The sequence below is a fragment of the Globicephala melas genome, chromosome 12 (genome assembly GCF_963455315.2).
Source record: "Globicephala melas chromosome 12, mGloMel1.2, whole genome shotgun sequence".
In the NCBI taxonomy this organism is placed as follows: domain Eukaryota; kingdom Metazoa; phylum Chordata; class Mammalia; order Artiodactyla; family Delphinidae; genus Globicephala; species Globicephala melas.
Window position 1 is genome coordinate 58,949,255 of NC_083325.1, and position 26,630 is coordinate 58,975,884.

Sequence of the window (26,630 nt, forward strand, 5' to 3'; positions counted from 1 at the left end):
GGTAAAGTTACAGGATAAAAAATTAATGCACAGAAATCTCTTGCATTCCTATACACTAACAACGAAAGATCAGAAAGAGAAATTAAGGAAACAATCCCATTCACCATTGCAGCAAAAAGAATAAAATATCTAGGAATAAATCTACCTAAGGAGGTAAAAGACCTGTACTCAGAAAACTATAAGACACTGATGAAAGAAATCAAAGATGAGACAAACAGATGGAGAGATATACCATGTTCTTGGATTGGAAGAATCAATATTGTGAAAATGACTATACTACCCATAGCAGTCTACAGATTCAGCAATCCCTATCAAATTACCAATGGCATTTTTTATGGAACTAGAACAAAAAATCTTAAAATTTGTATGGAGACACAAAAGACCCCAAATAGCCAAAGCAATCTTGAGGAAAATAAAACGGAGCTGGGGCTTCCCTGGTGACGCAGTGGTTGAGAGTCCGCCTGCCGATGCAGGGGACGTGGGTTCGTGCCCCGGTCTCGAAGATCTCACATGCCGCAGAGTGGCTAGGCCCGTGAGCCATGGCCACTGAGCCTGCGCGTCCGGAGCCTGTGCTCTGCAACAGGAGAGGCCACAACAGTGAGAGGCCCAAGTACTGGAAAAAAAAAAAAAAAACGGAGCTGGAGGAATCAGACTCCCTGACTTCAGACTATACTACAAAGCTACAGTAATCAAGACAGTATGGTACTGGCACAAAACAGAAATATAGATCAGTGAAACAGGATAGAAAGCCCGGAGATGAACCCACACACCTATGGTCAACTAATCTATGACAAAGGAGGCAAGAAAAACAAAAAAAGTTATTTTCTGAGAATATTTTTTTTTAGGTGTGTGGCTATTCTTCATATTTGAGAAAATTTTCCTTTTTATTAATGACATTTTGATTTCAAAGGTTTAGTGAAAATTGAGAAATATTTGTCATCATTTTGCATTGCAGAACATACACGGTATTTCTGGAAGCTTGTTATAAATTAAAAAAGCTGTTTTCCCCTTTTTTTGTCTTCATTTGGACTAATTTCTCTACTATTGTTTCCACACTTACTGATTTCCTTCTTCCTGAAGATTTTTTCAGCTAGGCCTCTAGTGGTAAACTCTCAGTCTTTGATCCTCATTCTTAAATGATAGTTTAAGTGGACATAGGCACATTTTCTCCGTTGACAGGTATTTTTGTTAGCATTTCGAAGATGCTGGACTATTGTCTTCTAGTTTCTGTAGTTCTTGGTACTTTCTGCTGACTTGATCCTTTACAGGTAATCTTCCTTTCTTTGTAATTGCTTTTAAGATTTTTCTCTTTATTTCTGGTGCTTCTAGTATCTAAATGTAGATTTACTTTTCCTGCTTGGGACTTGAAGTGCTTATGTCCAAGATTTTAGTTCTTTTCTCAAGTCTGACAATGATCAATTATTATCCCTTCAAATATTTTCTCCTTCAGGTTCTCTGATCTCTCCTTCTAGAATTTCAGTTCGATGTACATTAGCTCTCCATGTCTCTTAAAGTGAGCTTCATTTTTCCACTTTTTAATCCCTCAGAGCACTGAGGGTACTCGTAACCATCTTCCAGTTCACTGATTGTACACCTAATTTGGTGACCATATTTTTCATTTCTAGAAATTGTTTGGTTCTATTTCACATCTCTTTCCATTTTTTGTCTTATTCTTTCCTTGTAATTTTTCATCCCTTCTTTTATATCTTTAGTTTATTTAAGCATACTTATTTTTTAGTCTTAGATTGTCTGGTAATCCCATCAGATACACATGATTGGTCTTAGGTGTCTGATTCTGTTTTCTTCATTAAGAAGCAAGAAAGCCAATTTAGTTACAGAGATAGGTTGTCATGATTGTTATTCCATTTCATCCCTCTGATGGAAGTAACATAGTGATATGAATCTGTTAGTACTGATTTGTTTATACAGCAACTGGGTCAGTGGAAGAAATAATTTCGTATTAACTTGGATGCTCTCAAACATGCATGCTAAGAATATACAGGCTTATATGCAGCCCCAAACCCTGTCTTTCTCTGTATGCGCACCTCTGATTGCACCCAGGTTTCTACCAGATAACCTCCTCATGGCAACGTATACTCCTCTTTGGCTGTAGTCTACACTGCTGTCTGCTTGCATCACCATATAAAACATACACCTCCATTTCTCTCTGTGTGTGTCTCTTTCCTCCTCTCCTCTCTCTCTTTCATCATGTTGTCATTCTATGGGGAGTAGAATAAATATCCTGGATTACCTTATTTGGTGAAAGACAAGTTCTACTTTTCTAATTACCACAGTGCTTGTGGGGTTTTGTTTGTTTCTTTGCTGGTGTATACAAACCAAATTTGATCCATCATGCAAAATTTTTTTTGATTAAAGCCTCCTTTTTAAAATTATTTCCACTTATTTATAAAGTACCATTAAGCCAAATTTTATATTTTGTCTTACGTCCATCATTTACTCCAAATGATTGTTTTGAATTTAACTCTCCTGAAAGGAGAACTATATTAGTTATCTATTGCTGTATAACAATGATCTTAAAATTTGTCATCTTAAAACAAACATTTATTATCTCAGTTACTAAGGGTCAGGAATTCAAGAATGGTTTAATTGGGTGATTTCCCTTGCAGGACAGGGCAAAACATGCATAAGACATTTGGTCCATGCCAAAGATCCTTGAAATTTGGTCCTGTCCAGAATGTCCATGAGCATATTTGGTTCATGCCACATGGTTTTGGACAGGACCAGATATCAAGGATCTTTTGGCATGGACCCAATGTCTTATGGACATTTTGGGCAGGACCAAATATGAACAAATATCAAGAGCCTTTTGGTGTGGACCAAAAGTCTTAGGGAGGTTTGGGGCAGGACCAATGTCTGCGAACTGGATGATTCTAGCTCATGGTCACTCGTGAGGGTGCAGTCAAGCTCTTGGCTGGAACTGTAGTCATCTGAAGGCTTGACTAAGGTTGGAGGATTTGCTTTCAAGATGATTCACTTACATAGCTATTGGCAGGAGGTCTCAATTCCTTGCCACAAGGATCTCGCTATAGGACAGCTTGAGTGTCTTCACAGGATGGCAGCTGGCTTCTCCCAGAGGAAATGATGCCAGAGAGCAAGGAGGAAGCCATAAAACCTTTTATGATGTAGTCTCAGAATTTGCATTCTGTTACTACCACCACAATTTGTTCTTTAAAAGCAAGTCATTTCTGTCCAGCCCACACTCAGGAAGGGAATTAAGTTCCAGCTCTTGAGGGGGATGTATTAGAGAATTCATGGACATATTTTGACCACGAGGGTGAGGGCAGCAGGGCAACTTTTGACGTTACATTTTTTCATGAGTTCCTTCTCCTCTCCTTCTGTTTACTTTTTCTTTGAGAACTAACATTAGAACCTTTTATTGTTCCAACATAATAGATTTTTTGTCTCTATTTTTCACTGAACATTTTTCTTTCTGTTTAATATTGTCCTTTAACAACTTTATGCATTGTTATATCATTTATGGTGAATTTTTTTTCTCATTTGTTTCATAATTTTGAGATCATCTTCAGGGGGAATTCCATATGGCTTTTGAGAGTGTGTCCTTCCGACAGTGTTGGATTTTTTTTTTCCCTGGGACCCCAGTGACCTCATTGTTTTCTATATATATTTGAACCCTAAACCTGAGTGAAGAAGAGGCCTTTTAAATTCTAAGAGGAAACATTTTTTCTCCTGTCCAGATCCCAGGCCGTGACACACAAATCCCTAGTCATCTGCTGCTAGTCCACTATTTTAATGAGGGTGTAGCCCTTTAAGGATTCTGGTTTTATGTGGGTGTTTGTTTTAACTCTTCTTCTACAGAGCTGTAACCTTTTCTTCTTTGCCCATGTAGGGGATAAAACTAAAGCCCTAGCTTACTAAGATTGGCCTTCCCTAAGAGACAACTAGACTATTTGTCATTTTTACCATTCTGTTTTACATTTTCGTTTTTGCGTTTGGCTTCTGGACAAGTCTCTGACTGTTTGTGAGCTTAGCTAGGCATTTAAAAGATTATTTAAAATTTTTTTTCCTGGTGTTAACTTTCAGGGTTTTCAGGTTATCTTATTTGCTGTATTGTGGGAACACACATCTCAAGAAGGTCTATCTTACTGGATGAGAGTAGGCTTACAAGCCACGGAAGTTAGTTTCTATATGGTTTATCCTCATTTAAACTTAGTCTTGTCCCCGAAAGAATCTAAGTGAAATAGATTCCTCTCTTCCACCATATTGTAAACTACAAGTACTCTGAAGTACGCATTTTTACAAAGCTGTTAAGTTTAGGTAAATGGGAGATCGCTGTCTAGCACGTGATTTCATGGTTGGAATTTGATTCAGTTTCTAGAATAGTTTTTCCTGCCTAACTTAACTTCTTTATTCTAAAGTGATTTAATAGCGAGAAAGAGAAAACTATTTAAATGTTTTTCATAAGTCGAAAGATGTGCACAGAGGAAATATTCAAATATTGTATGATTAAGCTATGTATATTGATATGGAAAGATGTCCATGATAAGTGAAGAGGCAAGTTTCAGAATTGTATGTGTAATATGATTCCATTTATGTTTATGTGTTTGTACACTACATACCTGTACTATATAAAACATGTATGCATTGAGTCATCTGGTAGACTATAGGCCAAACTATTGGTATTGTTTATTATTGAGTAATACTGGTTTGGATAAGGAAAAGACCTGTCTCTGTTGATTGGAATTTTTTATATTGAACATGTATTAATTTTATATCTATAAAGCTAATAATTTTAGGGGAAAAGTATTGATTTTTAACCTAGTCAATGTTACATGTCAGTTTTTTTAAAAAGCTTTAATAAAAACTAGCTAAACGTCTTGGCCATGCTTTCTTTCTTTTAACATTTAAGAGGTAATATGATCAGGTGTAAACATGAAAATGTAATTAATTTCAGTGACTATTTCAATGTTTTATTCATTCCACAAACACTGAGTAGCTTTTCCATGCCAGGCACTGTTCTAAACACTGGGGATACAATAAGCAAACCAGATTTTTTAAAATTCCTTCCCTCATGAAGCTTACTTTTTAGTAGAATTTAAGTATATTAAGTCTATTGCTTAGTGGAACTTGTAATCTTTGTCTCTTATTGAAAAACATACTTTGACTAATTTTATTAACATTAATTTTTTTCCTCTTATAGTAACGGGACCTCTGTCAGAACTGCAAATTGCATATGTTAGCAGAGAAACACTACAGGTAAATTCAATGTTAATTAAAAAGTAATGTTCTTTATTCAATTAAATGTTTAATTATTGTGCATTACCTGTTAAGCAGAGTAAGGATTTAAATATTCTAGTTTGGTAAACTGTTGAATTTAATACATTTCAAAGTTGTGTAGTAAACTCAAATTATATTTGCAAATAAACACGTTAAAGCTTCAGTATCATAATGTACCTCCTAAAATTTAAGCACTATGGATTGGTTATTTATTTTTATATTCCTCTTAATACCAAAGAAAAGCTTGAAAATTAAGCATTCTTATGGGATTGAAACTCATTCTGATACAAATTGGATATTTACTTTTGAAAAGTTATTTCAAACTATTTGCAGAGTTTAGCGAAAATTATTTCTCTTAGGAAAATTAGTGGTTCAAACTGAGCTCCGCCTCTCATTTTCTCGATTCTTTTATCTTTTCGGATACTCTGGTAAAATAAAATGATTATCACTAGTGCTTTCTGTGATGAGTAAATAAATAAGACAGAATACTACTCATTGATGACTTTAAATCCCAAAGGGTGTTCTGTAGTAAAGTCTTGTTAATTTTTCTTTTTTTTTGAAACTCCAGGGATTATACTATCTTCACAGTAAAGGAAAAATGCACAGGGATATAAAGGTATATATCATATGTTTACCTAATGGCCCTCTCTTCATTTTTAAATATTCTGACCCCAAACTGTTGAGCAAAATTGTATCAGTTATTCTGTTTGATGAATTTGTTATCTTAATATGTTACTATAATAAAATTGAGTGATACTTTGAAGGGTTTATTAATTTTTTTAAAGCAACTCTATTGAGATACAGTTCTCATACAATAAAATTCACCCTTTTAAAGTGTACAATTGTGGATTCATGTTTTAATAACACATTTTAGCTTATTTGTAGTTATTTATTTATAAAATGCAAATTAGGTCCATAGCTTCCATTAAGTTACAGTCTTTAGGAAGTTTCATGCTTTGAATATTGTAGTAAACTTTGGCAATCTTAAGGAACTGTCATTAATAATGTATAAAAATGGATAAACTAAGCCTTGACCTTTTCTGCTGGTCTTTAACTGGCAGAGGAGAGCAGGTACACGGGCCATGCTGTGGTAAACCACCCCTATCCTGGGACTCTGAGGTTATTTCCAAAGATACTGCCGTCTTCCCAGCCTGGATATTTTCTCTGTTGTTTATTTTTTCTTTTCTTTTCTTCTTCCTCATTCATCTTACCTCCTGATTTTTCTTTCCCCCTTTTGTTTTCTCTAACATAAAGGTTCTAACCCTTTTTTGCAGGGGATGTGGGTGTGGGAATCATGTGCTCTTTGAGTCTGATGAAAGCCATGGACTCTCTCCTCCAAAAATGCTCTTATGCACATGCCTTCAAATTTTGCATGAAATTTCAGTGGACTCTCAGATCACCTGCTGAGATCCTCTACCCTAAGTATTGTTCATAAACCACTTAAAAGACATAAGCAAAGAGCCTTGGATTCAAAGGTGGGAGAGATCCTAAGAAGATAAAGTGTATCAAGAAAGATTCTGTGTCATTGGCACTTAAATGATCTGGAAGGATTGATAGATTTTTGTCAGAAATGGAAGTTGGAATGCCTTCTAAGCAGAAGGAACAGTGTGAGCAAAGATACAGAGGTCAGAAAGTGTGGGGTCATTTTAGGGGGTATAAAGGCTGTACCATATAATTGAAGAGAAGAGAATGTAGGAGAGTGATAAGAGATGGTGTTGGCCAGGAGGTTTGGTGCTCCACTATGCAAGAACTCGTGCGCTGGACTTCAGAGTTTGGGCCTAATTGGATAGATTCTAGCCATCACCACTATTTCTACCCTGTCTAAGCCACCATTATATTATATCTCACCTGGACTTCTGGAATAGCCTTCTAACTGGTTTCCCTGCTCCCATTCTTGAGTGATCCTACAGTCAGTTCTCTACCTCACACCAAAGTGACCTTTGTAAATCAGATCTTGTCACTCTCCTGCTTATAAACCACGGTTGGCTTCCCACCATACTCAATACAGTATTCAGATGTTTTTACCGTGGCCATTAAGGTTATGCATGATCTGGCCCCTGCTTTCCTCTCCGACCTCATTTCATACTCTTCTTCGTTTTACTCATTCTGTTCTAGGCACACTAAACTTGGAGTTCCTGGAATATGTTGAGTTCATTCTGGTTCCAGGACTTTGTATTTGCTGTTACCTCTTTCTGGAATGTTCTTCTAGATTTTGGCATGACTCTGCACCCTCTCTTCAACTAGATCTCTGCTTAAATATCCCTACCTTAGGGAGGCCTTCCCTTCCTGCTTTATCTTCAGAGTGCTTATCTCTACCTGGCTTTGAATCATTTATTGGTTCATTCATTCATGTGTGTGTGTGTGTGTGTGTGTGTGTGTGTGTGTATGTATTTGTTTTTAGATTTTCTTTCTCTCCTGCTTAGATGTAAACTCCTTGAGAGCTGGAACTTTTTCATTACTATAACCCCAGAGCTTCAAGTAGCATCTGGTTGCTAGTAGTCTCAGGGAGAGAGGGATGAATGGACACCTAGATGGATGGATGGAAGAATGCATTATAAGTGCAGGTGACATGATATAAACTGTAATTTAGAAAAATTAATCTGGAGCTGGGGAAAGACCAAACTGAAGACTCTGGCAGAAGTCTAGATAGCTAGGGCCTAATTCAAGTTGAAATCCCTACTCTAGTTTCTTTTTCCTTTTTCTCATTTCTCCCGTTACTCCTTAGAGTTGCAGTAATATCAAGGGGTGCAGGTTTGGGTTATTTCTTCCTCTTTTGGGGGCTGGAAGGGGTTTCCTAGTATTTGTTACCCCGACCTTATACTTACAAAATTGATTGCATCCTGAACCATAGCGGATTACTTTTGCTTCCTCATTTAAAAGTTGCCCAGAGGCGGGACAGGGGTGGGGAGCCTGTGGTACCTTTGAGAGGCAGTATTTCTACCTCCTCCAAAAGCTCTCAGTTTTTTGAAGATGAAGTCATTATTATCACCTTCTTCTTTGAGCTTAGGTCAAGAAGCAAAAGTGGATAAAAATGCTGCTAGGTCATGCAAACAGGTGACATTTTAATTCTGTGGGACTGTGCCTAGTTGTTTATGTATTGAATGGCCCCATACTCTGGGCAGAGACACATTAGGATGGACAGCCCCACAGACTAAGTAGTAAGGTTCAGTCTTACACATTAGCATTGGTTCAACTGATGTTAAGTACCTAGAAAGGGAGATGTGTTTTGGTGGATTTGGACAGGAAATGGCAATGAAGTTTAACATGTAATTCAAGGAACTGAATAATGCCATTGTAAGGTAACAGTTTAGTATAGTGACAGCACTTAATCAGTAAGAAAATAGCATTCAGATTAAAACTAATATGACACTTTCATAATAACATTCATATTATTTTAATAGCAGCTTTTTGCAAGGCAGAACATTATGTAGGGATAGTCAAATTGCCTAAAAAGTGGACAGTAAATTTTCCTATGAATGTAATGGTTTAACATTTTAATTGGGCCTACTATAAATCGTCAGTATTTCTAGGGTTAAGCCTGCCACTTGTGATTATTTTAAATATATATATTTAATCTTCTATATGTGCTTTCTGATAAAATGTTTCCTACTTTAACTAAAATGTTCTCACTTTGAAGGGAGCTAACATTCTGTTAACGGATAATGGTCATGTGAAATTAGGTAAGTAAATTTTAATTTCGTCACTTGCACAAATTTATTCCAAAACATAGTAAGTTTATGTTTTCCTCTCCAAGACTAGGTTTCCCCTCCCTCAGCAGCATCTATATATCTTTAGGTGGAAATCTCACTGCGGGACATGACATATGTAATCTCTCTGTATCTATTTCTTCTTCTCTTAAGTGGGGATAAAGTCTATCCTTCACATGGGACAGATTCATTATAAAGATATAGTGAAATAATATCCCTTAAAAATTCTTTCACCTCTAACCCTAGGAGTGGGACTTCTAGTAAGAAATCTGTACGAGATTACCTTGTGACCAAAAAATAAGGCAAACAAACAAAAGCCAAAAACTCAGTAATGCAAAAAATCCTACCTGCTTACACAAGCTTTTAAAATGAAACACTGTATTAGTTATATAAGAATGTAATTTAGATGCTGAATCGTGCTTTATTTGAAACTGTAACTTTTATTTTGTAACTTTTGATTGTCAAGTTATTAAAATAGTTCAATACCTAAATAATAACTTAATCTGAAAGTTTAAGACAGGAAACATGTACAGTATAGTAACTTTATAAACAAAGTTATGTCTGTTAGATATTAAATGAAGTATTTAATAACAAATATGAAAATTATTTTGAACTACATATCACTATAAAATCAAAATTCAAGCAAATATTTATCTTCTAAAAATATGATTAAACTATTTTGACCTATAGCCTATAATAGGGACTAATCAGATTTAAAAGTATCATAATTTACGTATAATAAAATTTTCCTAAGCTACCTCTAAATATGAGAAAAGCAGTTAATGCTAGTCCATTAAAGTTACAAATTTTAATGTGATGTTTGAGAATATCTCATTTCTGTGAAATTAATTTAATGGAAATAATTATATGTTACTTTTAAATAATTTTACTTTATTTTATTTTCTAAACGTGTCTCTTTTTTTAATAGCTGATTTTGGAGTGTCTGCTCAGATAACAGCTACAATTGCCAAACGGAAGTCTTTCATTGGTACACCATATTGGTAATTGTATTTTAATTGATAATTTAACTTTTTGTTTTTCTATCATTATTGTATGCAGTGTTTATTAAAAACTAGACTGAATGGTCAAAATTATTAGGACTAAAACAGATTAAGGAAGTCAGCAACAGGCTAAGTAATTTAGGCATATATACTTTTGGATGAATTACAATACATAGCCATAGAATATTCTCCATACTATTTTTTATTATGTGGAAAGGGCTTCAAAGATTGATATGCTTTTAGAAACCTTGATATAGTTCCAGTTTTGCCCAAAAAAAACCCAACTCCTGGTCCTACACATATTACATGTATTTTCACAGATTAGTCTGTATTCTGACGAATTTTTTAACATTATCTTATTCACAGTATTCCCTAGCTCAAAACTTTTTGACATATCTTGGTTGCACACAAGATCAAGTACATATTTCTTGGCATTTGGAGTCTTCCGGTGTCTGGCCTCTGTCTGCCTCATTAACTTTATTTTTTTTTAATTAATTTATTTTATTTATTTATTTTTGGCTGTGTTGGGTCTTCGTTGCTGTGCACGGGCTTTCTCTAGTTGCTGCGAGTGGGGGCTGCTCTTCTTTTTGGTCCATGGGCTTCTCATTGCGGTGGCTTCTCTTGTTGCAGAACACAGGCTCTAGGCACGGACTTCAGTAGTTGTGGCGCGTGGGCTTAGTTGCTTCGCGTCATGTGGGATCCTCCCAGACTAGGGATCGAACCCGTGTCCCCTGCATTGGCAGGCGGATTCTTAACCACTGCACCACCTGGCAAGTCCCTGCCTCATTAACTTTAAGTTCTACTAGTTGCCTCCACAGACCTTCCTCTCTAGCCATGTTTTTGTCTGCTGGGTGTTCTTTGATCATTGTATACAAACTATCTTATTCATGCATTTATTTGTTCAATAAATGTTTTTACCACTTACTATGTGCCAGATATGCTGTTAGTCATTGTGCATATAGTGGTGGATAGGTATAGAGCTTTTTAGCACACATGATTCCCTTGAAGTAAGGGCACTCTGGAAATCTTAACATTCTTCAGCTTAAGTGCTACCATTCCTCCCCCAGTGCCCTCCTGATCTGCCTCCTCAGCAGTGGGATAGCACTAATCTAGATGACTTCTTTTCATGTTTAAGATATGATGTATACCATTTTTGATATTTGTCTTTTTATCAAACAGGTACATACTTTAAAAGTCAAATACTGCTAAAGAGACAGATAAATTCTTCTAGTTGTGTCTTCTGCCATCTGTAGCATTATTATTATTTATAGGCTTTTTGTTACAATAGGTGAAGATTTTATTAATAGTTCTCATCATTCAGTCTTCTTATCCTTTTAGTGTACTTGCTGAGTCAATTATTATACTACTTTACACTTAACTGTCTTTAAAATTTTTTCTTATATCTAATAATTCTTTTATTTGCTTAGTTTGTATTTTTTATCCTTGGCCAAGACTTCCATACCTCCCCATATTCTGCAGTCTGAAAGATGCCTCTATATAATTTTCCAAGCCATAAATAGTCCTGATTTGGGGAGGTTTTATTTGCTTTGTTTTAATTTGTTTTGTTTTGTTTTTATTAAAGTTAAGTCTTCCTGGGGTCCTCCTCCCTCCTATTCCAATCTGAAATGTTTATTTTCTAGGATTTTTCCATAGCTTCGCCTTGGGAATTCATTTCCTGGAATCCAGGTCTTCTTCCTCCTTCATAAATTTCTCCCTCTCTCACGTTTTGATAAATTCCTGAGAAATTTGAGGGGTAAAAATTTTTGAGACTCTGCATGTCTAGCCTCACACACACACGATTGATAATTTGGATGAATATGGCATTCTAGGTTGGAATTTTTGAAGCATTGCTCTAGTGTCTTTTCTCTGATGTTGATGGGAACTGTGGTGCCATTATGACACATGATTTTTATTTTTAACATCTTTATTTGAGTATAATTGCTTTACAATGTTCTATTAGTTTCTGCTGTATAACAAAGTGAATCAGCTATACGTTTACATGTATCCCCATATCCCCTCCTTCTTACATCTCCCTCCCACCCCTCTAGGTGGTCACAAAGGACCGAGCTGATCTCCCTGTGCTATGCAGCTGCTTCCCACTAGCTATCTATTTTACATTTGGAAGTGTACACATGTCAGTGGTACTCTCTCACTTTGTCCCAGCTTACCCTTCCCCCCGCCATGTCCTCAAGTCCATTCTCTATGTCTGCGTCTTTATTCCTATCCTGCCCCTAGGCTCATCAGAACCATTTTGTTTTTTTAGATTCCATATAAATGTGTTAGCATATGGTATTTGTTTTTCTCTTTCTGACTTACTTCACTCTGTATGACAGACTCTAGGTCCATCCACCTCACTACAAATAGTTCAATTTCGTTTCTTTTTATGGCTGAGTAATATTCCATTGTATATATCTGTCACATCTTCTTTATCCATTCATCTGTCAATGGACACTTAGGTTGCTTCCATGTCCTGGCTATTGTAAATAGTGCTACCGTGAACATTGTGATACATGTCTCTTTTTGAATTATGGTTTTCTCAGGGTATATGCCCAGTAGTGGGATTGCTGGTCATATGGTAGTTCTATTTTAGTTTTTTAAGGAACCTCCATACTGTTTTCCATATCAGTGGCTGTATCAATTTCCATTCCCACCAACAGTCCAAGAGGATTCCCTTTTCTCCACACCCTCTCCAGCATTTATTGTTTGTAGATTTTTTGATGATGGCCATTCTGACAGGTGTGAGGTGATACCTTATTGTAGTTTTGATTTCCATTTCTCTAATGATTAGTGATGTTGAGCATCCTTTCATGTGTTTGTTGGCAATCTGTATATCTTCTTTGGAGAAATGTCTATTTAGGTCTTCTGGCCATTTTTGGATTGGGTTGTTTGTTGTTTTGACATTGAGCTTCATGAGCTGCCTTGTATTTTTGGAGATTAATCCTTTGTCAGTTGCTTCATTTGCAAATATTTTCTCCCATTCTGCAGGTTGTCTTTTCGTCTTTTTTATGGTTTCCTTTGCTATGCAAAAGCTTTTAAGTTTCATTAGGTTCTGTTTGTTTATTTTTATTTCCATTTCTCTAAGAGGTAGGTCAGAAAGGATCTTGCTGTAATTTATGTCATAGAATGTTCTGCCTATGTTTTCCTCTAAGAGTTTTATAGTGTCCAGTCTTACATTTAGGTCTTTCATCCATTTTGAGTTTATTTTTGTGTACGGTGTTAGGGAGTGTTCTAATATCATTCTTTTACATGTAGCTGTCCAGTTTTCCCAGCACCACTTATTGAAGTGGCTGTCTTTTCTCCATTGTATACCCTTGCCTCCTGTGTCATAGATTAGTTGACCATAGGTGCGTGGGTTTATCTCTGGGCTTTCTATCCTTTTCCATTGATGTATATTTCTGTTTTTGTGCCAGTACCATACTGTCTTGACTACTGTAGCTTTGTAGTATAGTCTGAAGTTAGGGAGCCTGATTCCTCCAGCTCCATTTTTCTTTCTCAAGATTACTTTGGCTATTCGGGGTCTTTTGTGTTTCCATACAAATTGTGAAATTTTTTGTTCTAGTTCTGTGAAAAATGCCATTAGTAGTTTGATAGGGATTGATTTGAATCTGTAGATTGCTTTGAATAGTAGAGTCATTTTCACAATGTTGATTCTTAATCCAAAAACATGGTATAATCTCTCCATCTGTTTGTATCATCTTTAATTTCTTTCATCAGTGTCTTATAGCTTTCTGCATACAGGTCTTTTGTCTCCTTAGGGAAGGTTTATTCCTAGGTATTTGATTCTTTTTGTTGCAATGGTAAATGAGAGTGTTTCCTTAACTCCTGTTTCAGATTTTTCATCAATAGTATATAGAAATGCAAGCGATTTCTGTGTATTAATTGTGTATACTGCTACTTTACCAAATTCATGGACTAGCTCTGGTAGTTTCTGGTAGCATCTTTAGGATTCTCTATGTATAGTATCATGTCATCTGCAAACAGTGACAGTTTTACTTCTTCTTTTCCGATTTGGATTCCTTTTATTTCTTTTTCTTCTCTGATTGCTGTGGCTAAAACTTCCAAAACTATGTTGAATAATAGTGGTGAGAGTGGGCAACCTTGTCTTCTTCCTGATCTTAGTGGAAATGGTTTCAGTTTTTCAGCATTGAGAATGATGTTGGCTGTGGGTTTGTCATATATGGCCTTTATTATGATGAGGTAAGTTCCCTCTGTGTCTACTTTGTGGAGAGTTTTTATCATAAATGTGTGTTGAATTTTGTCAAAAGCTTTTTCTGCATCTGTTGAGATTATCATATGGTTTTTATCCTTCAATTTGTTAATATGGTGTATCACATTGATTTATTTGCATATATTGAAGAATCCTTGCATTCATGGGAGAAACCCCACTTGATCATGGCGTATGATCATTTTAATGTGTTGTTGGATTCTGTTTGCTAATATTTTGTTGAGGATTTTTGCATCTATGTTCATCAGTGATATTGGCCTGTAGTTTTCTTTTTTTGTGATATCTTTGTCTGGTTTTGATATTAGGGTGATGGTGGCCTCGTAGAATGAGTTTGTGAGTGTTCTACCCTCTGCTATATTTTGGAAGAGTTTGAGAAGAATAGGTATTAGCTCTTCTCTAAATGTTTGATAGAATTCGCCTGTGAAGCCATCTGGTCCTGAACTATTGTTTGTTGAAGATTTTTCATCGAAGTCTCAATTTCAGTGCTTGTGATTGGTCTGTTTATATTTTCTGTTTCTTCCTGGTTGTCTTGGAAGGTTGTGCTTTTCTAAAAATTTGTCCACTGTTTCCAGGTTGTCCATTTTATTGGCATAGAGTTGCTTGTAGTAGTCCCTTATGATGCTTTGTATTTCTGCAGGGTCTGTTATTACTTCTTCTTTTTCATTTCTAATTCTGTTGATTTGAGTCTTCTCCCTTTTTTTCTTGATGAGTCTGGCTAATGGTTTATCAATTTTGTTTATCTTCTCAAAAACCAGCTTTTGTTTTTATTGATCTTTGGTATTGTTGCCTTCATTTCTTTTTCATTTATTTCTGGTCTTATCTTTATGATTTCTTTCCTTCTGCTAACTTTGGAGTTTTTTTGTTCTTTCTCTAATTGCTTTAGGTGTAAGGTTAGGTTGTTTATTTGAGATTTTTGTTGTTTCTTGAGGTAGGATTGTATTGCTATAAACTTCCCTCTTAGAACTGCTTTTGCTGCATTCCATAAGTTTTGGGTCGTCGTGTTTTCATTGTCATTTGTTTCTAGGTATTTTTTGATTCGCTCTTTTTCTTCCTCAGTGATCTCTTGGTTATTTAGTAGCATATTGTTTAGCCTCCATGTTTTTGTATTTTTTACAGTTTTTTTCCTGTTATTTCTATCTAGTCTCTTAGCATTGTGGTCAGAAAAGATACTTCATATGATTTCAATTTTCTTAAATTTACCGAGGCTTGATTTGTGACCCAAGATATGATCTATCCTGCAGAATGTTCCATGAGCACTTGAGAAGAAAGTATATTCTGTTGTTTTTGGATGGATAGTCCTATAAATATCAATTAAGTCCATCTTGTTTAATATGTCATTTAAAGCTTGTTTTCCTTATTTATTTTCATTTTGGATGATCTGTCCATGGTGAAAGTGGGGTGTTAAAGTCCCCTACTATGAATGTGTTACTGTTGATTTCCCCTTTTCTGGCTGTTAACGTTTTCCTTATGTATTGAGGTGCTCCTATGTTGGGTGCATAAATATTTACAATTGTTAAATCTTCTTCTTGGATTGATCCCTTGGTCATTATGGAGTGTCCTTCTTTGTCTCTTGTAATGGTCTTTATTTTAAAGTCTATTTTGTCTGATATGAGAACTGCTGCTCCAGCTTTCTTTTGATTTCCATTTGCATGGAATATTTTTTTCCATCCCCTCACTTTCAGTCTGTATGTGTCCCTAGGTCTGAGGTGAGTCTCTTGTAGACAGCATATATATGAGTTTTGTTTTTGTATCCATTCAGCCAGTCTGTGTCTTTTGGTTGGAGCATTTAATCCATTTACATTTAAGGAAATTATCAATATATATGTTCCTATTACCATTTTCTTAATTGTTTGGGGTTGTTTTTGTAGGTCTTTTCCTTCTCTTGTGTTTCCTCCCTAGGGACGTTCCTTTAGCATTTGTTGTAGAGCTGGTTTGGTGGTGCTGAATTCTCTTAACTTTTGCTTGTTTGTAAAGGTTTTAATTTCTCTATTGAATCTGAATGAGATCCTTGCTTGGTAGAGTAATTTTGGTTGTAGGTTTTTCCCTTTCATCACTTTAAATATGTCCTGCCACTCCCTTCTGGCTTGCAGAGTTTCTGCTGAAAGATCAGCTGTTAACCTTAAGGGAATTCCCTTGTATGTTATTTGTTGCTTTTCCCTTGCTGCTTTTAATATTTTTTCTTTGTATTTAATTTTTGATAGTTTGATTAATGTATGTCTTGCCATGTTTCTCCATGGATTTATCCTGTAATGGACTCTCTGTGCTTCCTGGACTTGATTGACTACTTCCTTTCCCATATTAGGGGAGTTTTCAACTATAATCTCTTCAAATATTTTCTCAGTCCCTTTCTTTTTCTCTTCTTCTTCTGGGACCCCTATAATTCAAATGTTGGTGCATTTAATGTTGTCCCAGAGGTCTCTGAGACTGTCTTCAATTCTTTTCATTCTTTTTTCTTTATTCTGCTCTGTGGTAGTTATTTCCATATTTTATCTTCCAGGTCCCTTATCTGTTCTTCTGCCTCAATTATCCTGCTATTGATTCCTTCTAGAGAATTTTAATCTCATTTATTGTGTTGTTTATCACTGTTTCTTTGCTCTTTAGTTCTTCTAGATCCGTGTTAAACGTTTCTTGTATTTTCTGCATTCTATTTCCAAGATTTTGGATCATCTTTACTATCATTACTCTGAATTCTTTTTCAGGTAGACTGCCTGTTTCCTCTTCATTTGTTTGGTGTGGTGGGTTCTTACCTTTCTCCTTCATCTGTTGCGTATTTCTCTGTCTTCTCATTTTGCTTAACTTAATGTGTTTGGGGTCTCCTTTTTGCAGGCTGCGGGTTTGTAGTTACCGTTTTTTTTTGGTGTCTGCCCCCATTGCGTAAGGTTGGTTCAGTGGGTTGTGTAGGCTTCCTGGTGGAGGGGACTGGTGCCTGTGTTCTGGTGGATGAGGCTGGATCTTGTCTTTCTGGTGGGCAGGACCACGTCTGGTGGTGTGTTTTGGGGTGTCTGTGAGCTTATTATTATTTTAGGCAGCCTTTCTGCTAGTAGGTGGGGTTGTGTTCCCATCTTGCTAGTGGTTTGGCATAGGGTGTCCAGCACTGGAGCTTGCAGGTTGTTGAGTGGACCTGGGTCTTAGCATTGAAACAGAGATCTCTGAGAGCTCTCGCTGATTGATATTATGTGGGACCAGGAGGTCTCTGGTGGTCCAATGTCCTGAACTTGGCTCTCCCACCTCAGATGCTTAGGCTTGACACCCAGCTGGAGCAGCAAGACCCTGTCAGCCACACAACCAAGAGGGCTCCGCTCACATCACCTTACTTTTCCCTCTTGCCACTGGACTATGTGTGGACCACCGCCCCATCCTCATCACAGAGGGATGCTTTCATATAGGTAGATGTGGAAGGAATGTGTCACACACTGGTGGAGAGGTGGGGGGGCTGGCAGCTCATGGGCTCCAAAACTGGCTGAAATTGTCGACACATGATATTTGAATGTAACCCCTCCCTACTAGAATCTTTTTGATGGTTTGGTATTACATGGTAGTGTACTTCAGAATATTTTTGTTTGTTCTTTTGTCATTTTTACTTTTTTTTTTTTTTGCCGTACGCGGGCCTCTCACTGCTGTGGCCTCTCCCTTTGCGGAGCACAGGCTCCGGACGCGCAGGCTCAGCGGCCATGGCTCACAGGCCCAGCCACTCTGCGGCATGTGGGATCTTCCCAGACCGGGGCATGAACCCATGTCCCCTGCATCAGCAGGCGGACTCTCAACCACTGCACCACCAGGGAAGCCCTGTCATTTTTACTTTTATTCATTGTACTTGGCATTTGTGCTTTTCAATCAGGATTCGTGCCTTTCAGTTCTGGGAAGTATTCTTGCATTACTTCTTTGATAATTTCTTTGCTTTACTTTTTCCTTCTCTCTCTTTCTGAAACTCATTAGTTATATCTTGGATCACTTGGATTAATCCATTAATTTTCTGTCACTTTTTAAAAGTCATTTTTGTTCTTATTTCTATAAGATTTCCAAAGCTTTTGAGACTCATGCTTTCATGATGGAGGCTTCCCTCAAATGTCTAGTAACCCTTTTCTTCTGGTTTACATTGAAGAGCAAGGCACTTAAAGCTGATTTGTAGCCGTGTGTGCATGGGATGTAGCATGTAAACCCAGTTTTTAGTGTCCTGGAAATGAGTAAGTGAAGGAAGCTGAGGAACTCATTGTTATACACAGACTTCTACTGCTCGCAGCCCCTGCTCCCCTTTGTTCCTGATATGTCTGAGTCTGAAGCCCCTCGTCCAGTTTCTGTTGGTCTTTATCCAGTAGGAATGGGGAAGGAGTAATTGCTGGGCCTTAACAGATGAGAAGAGGAATCTGGTGGACTAACTATTCATTATTTAGACTTGACATTTGCAAATATACCTGTTTTCAACCTCAGGCTTAACTCTGCTTTTGTAAGTTTGTAACCCTAATTTGTCAGCCTTTCTGGGATTCTTAGGGGCTGAGAACCAGCTAGTTGGAACCTAGTCATCAGTAAAGTAGTAACTGACGTACATTAAATTTTACATATTTCTGGGGTTCTTGGCTTGCTAGTTGATCTTGTCCTCTACACACACTTAGGTTTGTCCTTCCTCCTATTTGCCACATCATTTAGTATTATTTCATTTCCAGTCCAAATATGTCTTCTGGATTTTTCAAAGGTGATACGTTTATATTTCTCTTTTTTGTTCTTATTTTTCGGGGTTGATTTCTGAGAGGAATAAGAGCTTAAAGAGCTATCTGTTATTATTTTTAGATACTCTGTCTCCTCAGTTTGATTTTAAACATCTGGAGGAACTCTCATTGAATCTCCAGGGTCTAGCATGATTCTCTACACATGCTTAGTAAATGTTTGTTGATGATAACTGATCTCCAACTGAAGCTTCAGAGTTAAAAAACTAATGTCATTCTTCTAATGATAGAGTAGGTAGTATCTTGGGAGCATGTGAAATTGCGAATTAGGCAAAATAATGTTTTGGAACACTCCGACTCTTCACCTCTCTCTAGTATCATGTCTTTCCCACCTAAACTCTAGGGATATAGGATAGAATGGAATCTCTCATTCATTGTGACTAAGGTTGGCAGTTATTCAGTTAATCAAAAAAGTCTGTGGAATTGGCAAATCTCAAAATTAATACACTACACATGTACCTTAAACATCTTATTTCAATTTAAGCATGTGAGTGTACTTTTTCTTTTTTTCCCCAATCATTTGATGTAGGACCAGGGCCTTTCCTTTGCGTAGATAACTAGTTAGATGTAAATCATCCACATTTCCTGGTTTGTGTTTCTCTAAAATGCAGCCACATACAAAGCATGTGACTTTTCCAGTCAGGTTTATTGAGGTATAAATTTAGACTCATTAGGTGTACAGTTCTATGAACTTTGAGACACTCTGTGGTAGTGAAAAATGCCACCACAATCCGTGTAAAACATAGGTTCCCATCACCCAGGAAAGTTTCCTTTTGTGCCCTTCTCGTAAATTCTTTTGGCCCGTCTCTAGCCTCTGGCAACACCTGATCTGATTTCTGTCTCTACAGTTTTGCCTTTCCCCCAGTGTCATACAGATGGAATTATGCAGTCTGTAGCCTTCCTAATCTTTTACAGCTATCATTTTCTTAACCTCATTTGCCAGATTTTTTTGGTTTTTTTGTCTTTAGAAACTTGTCTTTAACAAGTTTTTCTAAAGCATACACTTTAATTTTCATAACAGCTTACTCTTTTTACCTTCACAATAAATTAGTTTTTATTATATTTAATTAGATTATTTATAATAACAAACATAACAAATAAACAGGTTCAGAGATGACTCAGTTGATTGCGGTAAGCATGCAACTTAACTGGCAGGAGTACAAGTGCACTGGGTGGAATCTTTCACTCATATTTTTATAGAGGAAGGGAGAACATCAGCTGCTGTGGCCAGCTAGTTAAGAATATGTCACCAGTGTACTTCCATCCTCTACTGGGGCATTTCCACAGCTGGCTGGACTCTAGCTATCAATAAAGATTAAAAACATTTTAAGACCAAGCATTTAGAAAGTTAGAGGGATTTTTTTTTTTTTGGTTAACTTACTGACATATTTGACTTTCCTGAAATCATACCAGGAAAACAAACATACTTGTAAGGCTGCCTGTTTAACTCACACTTTTGATATGTAAGAGTTCAAATGTTTATCTCAAGTAGTTCTTTTCAAAACTACTGCTTAGGATTTGAAATTTTTTATATTTGAAAATCAACATAATTATTTAATAAAATACAAATTTATAGAGGTATAATTAGAATAAGACTACAGTAAAGTTGAAAGAAACAAGAAAAATACTGAATTCAGGTAACTTTCATCTGAATAAATATATATTTTTAAAAGCACTCATTTTTATAACTTTTCACCAACCACTTAAGTTTATAGTAAATGTGAGTTAGGTACTACATGAAGATTCTTGGTGCCCCAATAAATAGTATTGGTCAAGTGAAAACAGTCGGAGGCCAGATTGCAGTTTATTGACGTAAGAAGGAAGAGCTAAAAATGATAAGTTATTTACTACATGTTATGTCTCTGTAGAATTCTGCATGTACAGAGGAAGAGAGAGATTGGGATGTGGACAGATTGGTACATGTCGCTCTGTTATAGTTGTAAATTTTTATAAACCTTTATTGTAAATAGCTTAAAGTAACAAAGGAGAAATCAGGAGGGGCTTGGGATGGAGAGTCTTATGAGATGTTGAGATCTTGGGAAATATGAGCCATTTAAGTACTACATACTTATTTTTCAGATGTCAGGGCCTAAATAGGCCTCAGCTTACATAGTGATGGTGTGCCTCTGATGGGAATAAGAAGGAAAATGCAATAAATAGATTTTTCTTTTCTGGACTATTTCCTTCAGGATGGCTCCAGAAGTCGCAGCCGTTGAGAGGAAAGGCGGGTACAATCAGCTTTGTGATCTCTGGGCAGTGGGGATCACTGCCATAGAACTTGCTGAGCTGCAGCCTCCTATGTTTGACTTACACCCAATGAGGTCAGTGTGTCATAGTTAAAGAATCCTGTGCTTAAATTAAGGTCGCCTCCCCCCCCCAGTATTATTTATTATGTCATGAACAAGTAATATTCTTAGTCTTGCTTTACCTTATTTGGGAATTATAGTAATAGAATTAATATTATATATTAAAATATGCAATCTTAAAATGCTGTGTAATGGTTGTTGATTTTTTCAGAGCATTATTTCTAATGACAAAAAGCAATTTTCAGCCTCCTAAACTAAAGGATAAAATGAAGTGGTAAGTATTTTTGTGTTATTTACTTTTATAGTCATGAGCAAAAAAATAATTGAAATTTTAAAATCTGATTTTCAAAATTTCTTAGGTCAAATAGTTTTCATCATTTTGTGAAAATGGCACTTACCAAAAATCCAAAAAAAAGACCTACTGCTGAAAAGCTACTACAGGTATTATTTTTGCCCTGAAATATATCTTTTTTCAAAATATAAAATGTCACTCAAACAGACTTCTAATAAGTTGTTCTGTACTATGTTATTTTATTTTTATAGCACCCGTTTGTCACACAGCCTTTGACACGGTCTTTGGCAATCGAACTGTTGGATAAAGTGAATAATCCAGATCATTCCACTTACCATGATTTTGATGATGATGATCCTGAGGTAGGAACTGTTTTTACCAAGTAGTATATAACATACATGTATATATGTATGTACATCTGAAAACTCAGTTCTTTTAAGTTCTGAATCTAGTTTACATCAACTCTTGAGGGAAGATTAGCTCCTTGACTTTGGAAGTCATGAGCTGGATTTTTCCTGTTGACTACTTATAGAGTCTGTTTTCTGAAAATGGCAAAGGCAGAATTATCTAATCTACTTCTTGAAATTACTGTAGTTTTTTTAAAGTAGTCATTTTAGATGAAGTTGCAAATAAATAATCCATTGTAAAAGAGAATGAAAATGGGAAGCACCTACACAAGATGTTAGAATATACATAAAATTTCTGTTCCATTTTCTTCTCAAAAAGAATCCTTGTACAATACTTCATGAGTTATTAGTGGTTAGTAGAAAGTATAGGATTGACTTTGTTAGTTACTATTACCCAAATTGTCTGCTGTAGACGTGTTTAAAAATGAGCCAGTGTAGTTAGAGAATTAAATAACCCTAGTATCATGGGAGCATTGGTATGAATGGAAGCTTCACTTCGGCTGGCATATGTAACATTCCTAACTCAGCTAATAATTGTGGCACCTAAGATAAACTCAGTATATGTGACATGTCAGAATTCTGTTATTGGGTCTGTAACTGAGCTGGATAGCCTTGAACTTGACTGGCTTTTGGAAGGTTCTTAAAATGGTGTAAATTCCATTGATGATACTGAAGGAATGATAGCTCTCAGTGGTCAGAAAGGTGGTCTCAGATTGTCTTAGGTAAGAGAGAACCTTTCTATCAATTCATCATTGTTCTAGCTTGTCATCTTTATACAACTATAAATAAGCTACTATCCCTTTGTTTAAAGGTCTGGAAAAGCATTTGAAAACAAAAAACTTAAGAATTGTAAAGTATTATTGACTTTATACTAGGAAGAAATTGGGTTTTGTTGTTTTGCTTTATAAATTCTTCTATAATTTAATATACAGGTGTTCCTTCATTTTCATGGTAGTAAAGGACTGTACAAATGACCAAGTAAGGTGAAATCCTGCAAAGCGATCTTTTTTTTTTTTTGAAAGGATCCAACAGCATTTTTTGGCATGTAAATTTATTTATTTATTTATTTATGGCTGCATTGGGTCTTTGTTGCTGAGCGGGGCTTTCTCTAGTTGCGGTGAGCAGGGGCTACTCTTCTTTACAGTGCACGGGCTTCTCATTGCGGTGGCTTCTCTTGTGGTGGAGCACGGGCTCTAGGCGCGAGGGCTTCAGTAGTTGTGGCATGTGGTCTCAATAGTTGTGACTCTCGGGCTCTAGAGCGCAGGCTCAGTAGCTGTGGTGCACGGGCTTAGTTGCTCCGCAGCATGTGGGATCTTCCCGGACCAGGGCTCGAACCCGTGTCCCCTGCATTGGCAGGCGGACTCTCAACCACTGCGCCACCAGGGACGTCCCCTGCAAAGCAATCTTAATACTCAAGGAGACAAATTATAATTGTTTTGTGACCTTAAAAAATTTGTGTTAGAAGATTAAAAACTCTCTTATTGTCAGTTTTAAATGTATAGGGGAATGAAAAAATAGTAAAACTAAAATTTTATTTAGTACATTGTAAAGTATTAGAACCTGTGAGAATTGTTTCTTTTCTTTGTTTAAAAAAAAAAACCACTTCCATGGATTGTTTCATTATCAAGTAGTCTGTTTATTGAGTAGATTGCATAGTGTTTGCCTTCTTCTTGTCATATAACTTTATGACACAGAACAAGTATCTTCTTTATGCTTTGGTGAATGTCAGATTCCTTTCTAAGTTCAGATCAGCTTCCAGTATTTTATCCTTTGAACTTTCAATGCATGAAATAATCTCAGTATTCCTGTGATGTGAAATTTTTTGCTAGCGCCCCTTCTTTTGGGGCACCTTCATCCTTTTTATCAGAACGTCTTTCTTCACTTATGTCAGGTTCAGCCTCACTAAGTTACCCTGGCTGTGTGTCCACAGTCTCTTGAACAGTGGCAGCGTCAGCATTCTCACAGTCAGCTATTTTCTCCTGTAACTTCATTTATGTTTGATTCAAACTTCATTTCCAACATTATCCAGAGTTATCACTTTCTGTTTCTTTGCAGCAGTTTTATCTTTGTTGGCTAATTTCTTCTTTCAGTTACCAATTTTTGTAAAAATGTCACATGAGTATATTATCACTGAGAGACAAGGAGACAACACAACTACACACTTTGCTGTCTGTGCATGAACTGAATAACAGATACTCAGTGACCAGTCACAGACAGACTTTGAAAGTAGTGACGTGATTAGTTACGGATCATGATGTGCATCTGTTATTCACATAGTGATCTGTGGACTGACAAGCAGGCAGTGAAGTTTGTGTTTTATGCAATTATAATTAATATACTGAATGTTGATAAGATTAATATACTGAATAATATACAATTGTTATATAATATTATACAACTAATAAACTAGTGACTGAAATTTGAACCATGTTATAGAGGACTAGTGTAATTTAATTATATTCTACTAACTGAAATTTGTGCATATCAAGACTACAGGACGAGGACCTCCTGTACTCTTTCAGTGCACTAGATGCTGCATTGTTGTCCCTTACTTCATCCTGTTTACTTGTTGTGCTGAATTATAAAGTCCTTTAAAATGTGTTTAAAGAGGAGAAATAATAAACCAAATATAGAAGCAACCTGTGGAATAAAGATTCTTCTGAAATTTTCTCATATAGCAGAGAAAGAAATTTCTCCTTATCAAGACTATGTTATTAGTATTATAATTGTTGGATAGGGAGGAGGGTAACTTTTCTTCCCACCGTAGTTTAAGATCATACTTTCCCCAGAGAAATCTATAGTAATTTATACATATAGAATACTACAATATATGTTATACATAATAGGTAGTATCTGAGTCTTATTATTTGCAAATGATTTGTAATTATAATTGCTGAGTACTGTGTTGTCACTCAGAATTTGAATGTGTCTAACTAGCATTTCGGTACTTGCTGTGATACTATATAATACTGTGTGGAAATTGAATTCTCTTGAAAATATTTAGCATGTGTACTAGTTCTACTTTAGTCTTTAGTTGTTTTAGTTTAGTATACATTATTCACAGTGGAAGAAAGTTGACTTTTCATGTAGGGTTCCCATGTAGTTTCTATTTTAGAAGTACTACACATTGAAGTAATTGTGATTAATAGCATTGTCTTCTCCTGTATGTTAACCCATGTACTAGGTACAGCATTATAAGATTTAATAATTTTATAATTGCACTGTTGAAGCTGGGAAAGTAAAACTGTTCTCATAGAAAGCATAGATTTCATCCAAGTTCACTGATAACAGCAGTATGTGTGACTAATCTAACATGACACCTATTTTTGTTTGTTTGTTTTTGCTCCAAATATTGTGATCAAAAGTCCAGGGTTTTTCTTGTTCTGTGGCTAACTAGCTGAATGTCCTCATCTATAAAATGAAGACTGATACTTGTTTCACAAGTTTATTTTGAGGACAGAACGAGCTAAGGTATATGAAAGCACTTCATAAACTACAAATCACTGTGTACATGTAAAGTTTAAATACTTAATTTTTAAAATTATATTTGCTACTGTTTTACTACATTGATGTTTTAATATTTGGGTCTTAGATTCATATATTTTTATTTCCTGAGAGGTGCCTACACTGAGAATAGTTAACTCGGGTCCTGTTTTTTATTTGCCTTATAGAGTCTTAAGAATTTGAGCTCAAATGTTTATGAATTACATTTTCCAAAAGATATGTGTAAGAGTGTATCTCCTTCAAAGGTAGTAAAACTTCAAAGATAGTGTTTCACACACAGAAGAAAAAACCTATTTGGTACATGAAATAGATGCTGGCATCACCTCTTAAAGTGAAGCCTTAGAGTGTATAGAATGGAGTTGCAGAAGCTTTTCAAATAGGGCCTTTTTTACTCCATAAGGTTGGAGGAATGTCCATGAATTAATAGTAAGAAGAACTCATCCCCACTTCGCCTACCCCCCAGGATATTTCTCTCTGAAAGTGACAGTACACATAGAGAGATTTTAATAAAATAAAAGGAAAGAAAATAGAGTGCTGCTTCTACAAGAAAAAGCATTAAGGTGGGGAAAATGTTGTGTTTACTAGGTAAGAAGACCATAAATCATTAATGCCTTTAGCATTATTTCATTTCATTTATCTCATCCTTCTTGATATAAGAAGTTGAGGCAGATTTTTTTTCAATTACAATTTTCTCCTCTGCAACAGGGAAAGCTAGCTGCAGCTTTTGAACAGCTATTGTGTTGTTGAAATATTCAATTTTGAATATTTATTTCTATTCAACTCATAGAACATTTATTGGGAACCTGCTGTGGATAACGTATATCCCTAATCTTAAGCTCCCAGTTTGAGGAGTAAGAAGCTTTCAGTTTCTGGTTGCCATTTTTTAAACAAATATTAGCAAAGTTGTATTTTGTTCCCATTTTTATATGAAGAGAAGTATTTCTTTCATATTTGGGTAATTCTGTGGACCAGACTGTGGCTTGTCATTGATTTTGTTCTTTCCTAGCCTCTTGTTGCTGTCCCACATAGAATTCACTCAACAAGTAGAAATGTGAGAGAAGAAAAAACACGCTCGGAGATAAACTGTAAGTGTATCCTGTACACAGTTTATAATTTAACAATAAAAAATAAGATTTCAAGTTTTAATTTAGTTGCCGTTATTTTTGCTTCATTTTCTTCCAAGTAGTTTTTCTTATTAGATGCTTTGAAAG

The 26,630-nt window shown here is 36.0% G+C and overlaps 1 protein-coding gene across 4 annotated transcripts in view; it reads left to right on the forward strand.

The window, feature by feature from the left end:
* MAP4K3 (mitogen-activated protein kinase kinase kinase kinase 3) overlaps nt 1-26,630 on the forward strand; it is a 188,724-nt gene that overhangs the window by 107,710 nt on the left and 54,384 nt on the right. For all 4 annotated transcript variants that reach the window (XM_060309558.2, XM_030857860.3, XM_060309559.2 and 1 more), the window contains exons 5-13: nt 5,180-5,235; nt 5,825-5,872; nt 8,894-8,936; nt 9,892-9,964; nt 21,100-21,231; nt 21,428-21,490; nt 21,576-21,657; nt 21,760-21,870; nt 26,426-26,504. In XM_060309558.2, the coding sequence (XP_060165541.1) occupies nt 5,180-5,235; nt 5,825-5,872; nt 8,894-8,936; nt 9,892-9,964; nt 21,100-21,231; nt 21,428-21,490; nt 21,576-21,657; nt 21,760-21,870; nt 26,426-26,504 (687 nt within the window). The remainder of the gene's footprint in view (nt 1-5,179; nt 5,236-5,824; nt 5,873-8,893; nt 8,937-9,891; nt 9,965-21,099; nt 21,232-21,427; nt 21,491-21,575; nt 21,658-21,759; nt 21,871-26,425; nt 26,505-26,630) is intronic.